Below are 7,291 nucleotides of genomic sequence, written 5' to 3'. Positions count from 1 at the left end.
ATCTATACAAGATTTGGCAGAAATTTCTTGGCCCTTCTTGCATGACACATGGTGTTCCTTATTTTTAAATTTTATTAGTGTCTTAATAGAAGCTGGGGAGAAACAAGGTTGGATAACCACTGCTTATGTATTTTCCTCATAAGTTTGATGCAGCTCTATTTTCAAATTAGAAAATACTAGTTAAAGAATTATTTTGAAGAAATCTTAAAAGTAGACACTGTTATAATAAGAACAAGATAAAAAAAAAAACTGGCAATGCATTAGAAAATTTAAAAGCAACTAAATCATAGTCCAAAAAAAGAAAAAGAAGGCAGAAATGAAAAGAAACTACAAGAGGTATAAAGTTTAGGAAACAAGCTAAGAGATAGAAAATTAAATGTGTAAATTATATCAATAAATGAAAGTCAGTTGTACTCCTTAGTTTAACTTAATTCCATAAATATTTATTGAATACTTAATATGTGTCAGGTACCACTAAGTTCTGAGGAGTCAGTAGTAAACAACATTGACACAGGACCTCCACTCCTGAAGTTTAGTCTAGTGGAGAGCGCATTAAACAAGTAAATGCGAAAGTGAAGAGCGCATTAAACAAGTAAATGCGAAAGTGATGTGTGACACCAAAAGAGAAGTGCAGGATGAATAAAGCACACATCAAGGATTTTCTAAATGGGTTGAAGAAAGTCATGAGCACATTATCATATGCCTAAGTTTTTCCTCATCATCACTGATCAGCTATACATCGGCCAACATCACATTTAATATTGAAATACTAAAAGGAAGTACTGTTAACATGAGAAATAAGACAAGGATGATTGCTGTCATCAATAACAGTTTTATACATGTTCTCACCGAGACAAGAGGTTCAAAGGACAATTCAATCTTATGGAAGGGAAGCAAACTGATGAAATGTTACTTATTTCAGAGAATTCAAAGAAGATGAAGAGCTTCAATAGCATTATTCAATATTGAAACTGTTTTAAGGTTTTCACTCCATGCCAAGGACTAGGTTTAAAAAAAAAAAAAAACATAGTGAGCAGGAATTTTCAGTATAGTAAGTGAAAACAGACTAGAAATGATTACTTTATAATGGGTTAAGAGCAGTACAAAGAGCTAACACAGTTTTATGATCATTGAAAAGCCAAATAACCCCTTCATAAATGCACCAGGAAAAGGGTTTTCAGAGATTTCAAGACAAAACAGCCCTGAAGGATAAAAATATATAGATGGAAAGAGCTTTCTGGACACAGAATTTTCTATTTAAAAATGTAGGATGTGGGCAGTCCAGGTGGCTCAGTGGTTTAGCACCGCCTACAGCCCAGGGCCTGATCCTGGAGACCTGGGATCGAGTCCCACGTCCCTGCATGGAGCCTGCCTCTCCTTCTGCCTGTATCTCTCTCTCTCTCTCCTGTGTGTGTGTGTGTGTGTGTGTGCGTGTGTGTGTGTGTGTGTGTCTCATGAATAAATAAATAAAATCTTTAAAAATAAATTTTAAAAAAAGTGTAGGATGTGAGGCTAACAAAACAAAGACAAAAATAAGCTACTAGGACTACATCAAAATAAAGTTTCTGCACAGTGAATGAAACAATCAACAAAATTAAAAGGCATCCTACTGGATAGGAAAGGATATTTGCAAATGACATTTCTGATAAAGGGTTAGTATCCAAAATATAAAAGAACTGATACAGCCCAAAATCCAAAAAACAAACAATCCAATTGAACAATGGGCAGAAGACATCAACAGACATAAAATAATACATGGAAATGGCCAACAGTCACATGAAATGACGTGAAACCTTATCATCAGAGAAATGCAGTTAAAACTGCAATGAGCTATCACTGTCACATGGCTAAAATAGAAAACATAAACAACAAGTGCTGGTGAGGCTGTGGAGAAAGGGGAGCCTTGGGCACTGCTGGTGGGAAGGCAAACTGGTGCAAATATAGTAGAAAAAAGTTATGGAGGCTCCTCAGAAAAATTAAAACTTGAACTACGCTATGATCCAGTAATCACGCTACTGGGTATTTACCCCGAAAATACAAAAACAATGTTTCAAGGGAAGATATGCATGCTTATGTTTACTGCAGCAGTATTATAATAGAAAAAATATGGAAGCAGCCAAAGTGTCCATCAATAGATGAATGGATAAAAAAGATGATATATATATACAAAATGGAATATTATTCAGCCATAAAAAGATTGAAATCTTGATATTTGCAACAACAAGGATGGAGCTAGAAAGAATAATGCTAAGCAAAATAAGTCAGAGAAAGGCAAATAAATACTATATGATCTCACTCATATGTGGAATTTAAGATATAACAAATGAGCAAAGGAAAAAAAGAAAGACAAAGACAAACCATGAAACAGATTCTTAACTATAGAAAACAAAGTGATGGTTACCAGAGGAGGGAGTAAGGGGGCAGAGGAAGTAGGAGAAAAGAATTAAAGAGTACACTTAAAAGAAGGTAAAATGATTTTTTAAAAAGTATAGGATGTAACAGAGACCATGGCATATTCTGTGTATTTTAAAGCAAATGGTATGGTTGAAGCTGGAGAAGAACAAGAAAATAAGTTTTGAGATGCTATCATAGTTTAATTATAAAAGAAATTTATACTTTCCCAAGAAAACACTGGGAAATGATGAAAGGATTCTAAGCTATGGAATGGCATTATCAAATTTGTGTCTTAGAAATGTATTCAAGAGTTAGAAGTGCATGTTCAGGAATCATTGCAGTAATCCGGAGGACAAATGGCTGTTATCACAGCTAGGCCAGTAGTCATGGGGTTGGAGAAATAAAAAAGCAGGATCTAGGGATAATAAGGCCATAGAACTTATGGACTTAGAGAGGTACAGGCAATGAGGAAAACAGTCTAACATGACTCCATGACTGGTGGTACATCCACTGAAATAGGACACTAGGGGCAAAGGACTGTAAATGTAGTGGTCCACATTATCAATGTAAAGATAATACATTCTGGTTCAGTATGTTGAATTTCAGATGCCTGTGAAATGTTCCAATCAGAAATGTCCAGTAAACAGAAAGATCTTAGTGGAGCAGAACTGTGAGTCATCAGTGTGTGCTGGAGATACTAACGCTAGCCCTTGGGGACCGAGATGATCATGTAAGGCGAGTAGCTAAGACAACTCCTTCTCTTCCCGCTACCAGTAGACCCAGTGGAACAAAAACATTTTTAAAACATTTTTATTTACCCATTTTGGATGTATAGATAGAAGTGATGAACACATAACTTTAGAGCCTATAATTTAAATACTGGCACAGAGCCTATAACTTAAATATTGGCACAGACAATAGGTAGGGTTATTTGTACCAGTTAATTACTCTGGTCTAAGATTTGTTACCCAAAGCTGAATAAATCACTGGATTTTAGAGTGTGGGATCTTAGCACAGAAGAATTTTCCTAGGAACGCATACTAGGAAGAGATTCACATACCTAGGAAAAAAGATTCCTCCCTCTATATAGTCTTACCTGTTGAACATGATCTGAATTTTCTTTAGAGACAGGGAAATAGACTAGCATGAATTGGCTTAAGGGTACTGTCATTATCATGTTTTATGAGGAAGGAGACTAACAATGAGCTAGATACTGTTCAAGAGAAGGTAGGTAAAGTATTTCTGGTTTACAGCCAATTAGGATTATTTGATTTAACAATGATTATACAGTGGCTACTATAAGCCAGGCATTTGGTTAAAAACCTAGGATTCAGTTTTGCCTTCTAGGAGATCATAGTCTATTATTTAACAAGAAAATAGACTTAAGAGTACTAGTTCCCCTTAACTAGGTGCTTCTTCAGCTAAAATATACAGTCACACTTAGTTATTACTAAGAATTTTAATAAGCATGATAGGAAATCAATCTCTAGTTTCAAAGAACTAAGAGGTCAATTGCTTTCCAAGAAACAAAAAGTTAATTTAATCAATATTTCTCTCATTTTGAAACTTTGTCTGGAAAAATTTGAACAGTATCTTTGGCCCCTTTGGCCCTTTTACTGTGGTGCTATTCCTCATAGGCCTCGTTTTGGGAGGTCGTGATTGACTTGGTTGTGGATTCCCAGGAAGTGGTTGGTGACTTTTACTACATATAAACTCAAGCCAGGAGACCCCTGGAGGCAACCGGTGGTAACTAAGCACCTTAGTGAACACACAACCTGAGACAGAAGATGTGGTGGACTCTTTGGAGGGAGGGGGTAAGGAGGGTGCAGTGGAAGAGGAAGAGGAGGAGGAGGATGATGAGGAGGAAGAGGAGGAGGATGTGGAGGAGGAAGAAGATGGAGGCAAGGACTGTGGCTGAATATTACTACTTTTCTTGACATAAAGCAGCCAGTCGATAGCCTGGGGTTGTTGGCTTACAGCTTTGTTTTCAGGGGCTGCTGTTAGCCATTTGTTCTCCATATTTAGCTCCTGCGTGATGTCAGATTCAGATGGAGGGGAAACCTGCATCTCCTCCGTCCCTTCAAGGTTGTCTTCAGGGGCTGCAACAGGCTGATTTTCTTTCACAGGGGATGGGAGACAAGATGAGAGAGAAGTCTCTGGCAGGGAAAGGAGAAAAACTAACTTCACTTCCACTTCTCCCTCAGAACCAAGTTCAGGCGTTGGTATGACAAACAGTGTTGCACTGCGAGGGTCCTTCCTTCCTGTAAGGTGGCTACACTGAGATTTTATGCAGGAAGCACAAGCTAAACAAACCATATAATTTGATGAAAGGCGGGGACCAGGATGAGGATTTGGCCTTCCCCTCATCCTTCGAAAGAGAATCTGCCTACAGAGGTCCCTCTGGATTCTGGTCTTGGAGAGAGAATTGACAATTTTATTTACCATATCATCAGGGATGGTGCCACCTTTCACAATGCAGGGATAAATATAATCTAAACTCCATGGAATTTCTTTATTTGATTCTGTCTTTGCACAAAGATCAAAGTTGTTTTTACTCTGGAATCTGGAACCCAGTTTTGAAGCAGCTATATTTCTGATAAAGTGTTTGGAGCTTGAGAAGGTCTGACTTGAGATATTTGGTTTAGAATGGGGTGGAGATACATCTATGGTTCTCTGTTTTTCATTTGGTGAGGAGGTGTTCTGAAACTTGGAGGGACAAACCGGTGAGCTCAAGGTCCTGAAGTCATGGTTAAGTGTAAGTATTGTCTGAGATTTGGATGAGAACAAGGGCAAACTCTGAGTCTGGTGGACTGAATGTGCTACAGGTGACTTCCTTGGTTTTGAGTGGGACAATGGCAAACTCAGAACACAGGAACTAGAATTCAATGCAGCTGCTGTCTGAGTTCTTGAGTCAGATAACAGTGAGTTGAGATCCATTTGATTGGATTCCAATGAACGTGATGACTGAAGCAAGTCATTTATTTGAGATGTAGAGTTGAGTGATGGTGAGCTCAAAGACCTTTGATTGCACTCTAATAAAGATGTCCAAAGGCTATCCAATGAAGATGCTTTTTGAGACTTGGATTGTGATAATGTTGAGCTAAGTATTCTTCGATTAGATCCCAAAGAGGATGAAGTCCAGAGAATGTCTAGGGAACGTGTTTCTTGATATTTGGGGGGGAATGATGATGAACCTGAGACTTTTGGGTTAGACTTCTGTGAAGGAGATGTCCAACAAAAGTTTGGTGAAGGTGTAGTCTGAGGTTTAGGGAGAGGTAATGGTGACTTCAAGTTCATCTGACTGGACTCCATTGATGAAGATGTCTTGTTCAGGTCAAGCGAAGATGTTGTCTGAAGTTTATGGTGTATCACAGGTGAGCTCAGGGGTCTCTGATTAGGCCACAATGAAGTTCTCTGATGGAGGTCTAGTGAAGGTGTGGCCTGATGTTTGGATTGTGATACTGGTGCTTTCAGAGCCCTGTTATAAAAGCCCTGTGAAATTGTGTCCTGCGACTTGGCTGAGGGCAATATTGAGCAGCTCTGCACCATCTGCTTAGAGTTCACTGGAGGTGCTGCAAGTTGATTACTATGGGCCTGTGCTCTGGCCACAGGCTGGGTATTAGGTTGATTTAGTTTTTCACTTGTGTATTGATGTGTTAATGAATTGGTTGTGGCCAGTTGGTAAGAGTGTTCTAATGACACAAAGTGTTGATCATAATATGCTAATGGCACCATCTTGTGCTAGTGGTACAGTTTATTTGAAAGCAGCTGGCTTTTGGGATATTATGGTAACTGAGTCTGGATTCCATGGACAATGAATATTTTAAAATAAATAGTCTTTGGTAGTTTCTAACTTCTATCTTGTTTCCTCACTGTTAATTCCCATATATTATAGAGTATTCAAAATTCAGATATAGATTAGGTTGAAAAAATTATCACCATTTGAAATTCTCCACTATCTTCTCTCTCGTTTCCTAGAGTGTTTTTTTTTTCTCTTGAGGAAATAATGCCTGTTAATAAAATAGCAAAAAGAGTTCAGAAGAGATCCTAATAGGGATATTAATTTTCTCAAATGATTTGTTGCAGTGATTAGAGCATGGGCTTTATGTTAAATCCAAGTCACTTACTCTGTGTTTAACTTTTGAATTAAACTTTCTAAAGTCCATTATCTATCCATAAAATAGATTAATATTTATTGAGCTATAGACTAAATAAGATACAAAATGTATAACATTGCCCAGAATATAATAAATGGTAATAGCCATTTCTGGTACTCTTTTAATCGCAACTTTAGTAAAACCAGCAAAAGAACAAAAAAAATCTATGGTAAGCTTATTGCATTAAATAGGAGAATCTTAGAGAAGAGTGAAATGGAAGTTCTAAAATGTTGGTTTTCAGTTTAGATTTAATTACCTATCAGTATCACCCTTTAGCTTATCTCCAAAAGTCCATTATTCCAGTTGAAAGTCTATTGCATTCTTCTAGTCTTGTTCTTATTTGTCACCACGGTAGCTTTTGAGACTGTGACTACTACATTTTACAACTAATGTCTTCATTCATATTCTTTCTGTCTTTCTCTTCTGGTTCTCTCCACTCATTCACTCATATCTCTTCAGGCCTTCACTAAATTGTTTTTATTTTCCTCTCACCTCAATGTAGTCCTCAGTGTTATATCACTAGTTCTCTTCTCTTTTTATTTTATTCTTAAATAATCATACTAGTTATGTTTGGGATTTAAAAAATGAGCTACAGAAAGAAAACTCACCAAAAAACAAAATAACCAGAAACATGTAGCTGGCCAAAAGTGAAACAAGCTCAGAAAAGATGGATGTGCTGCTTTTTAAAAGACAACTTATAATATAACATGATACTATTTTAGTGCATTTTCATGATTTAG

The 7,291-nt window shown here is 37.2% G+C and overlaps 1 protein-coding gene across 1 annotated transcript; it reads right to left on the bottom strand.

The window, feature by feature from the left end:
- Positions 1–3,933: 3,933 nt before the first annotated feature.
- On the bottom strand, positions 3,934–6,129 carry CSNK2A2IP (casein kinase 2 subunit alpha' interacting protein). Its single transcript, XM_072748280.1, has one exon. It carries the CDS (start codon positions 6,127–6,129, stop codon positions 3,934–3,936), a length of 2,196 nt encoding a protein of 731 aa, XP_072604381.1.
- Between the last annotated feature and the right edge of the window lie 1,162 nt (positions 6,130–7,291).

Source organism: Vulpes vulpes, chromosome 1, assembly GCF_048418805.1.
Source record: "Vulpes vulpes isolate BD-2025 chromosome 1, VulVul3, whole genome shotgun sequence".
Classification (NCBI taxonomy): domain Eukaryota; kingdom Metazoa; phylum Chordata; class Mammalia; order Carnivora; family Canidae; genus Vulpes; species Vulpes vulpes.
The sequence above is the reverse complement of the archived record's forward strand: the minus strand, read 5'-3'. Positions and strand labels throughout refer to the sequence as shown.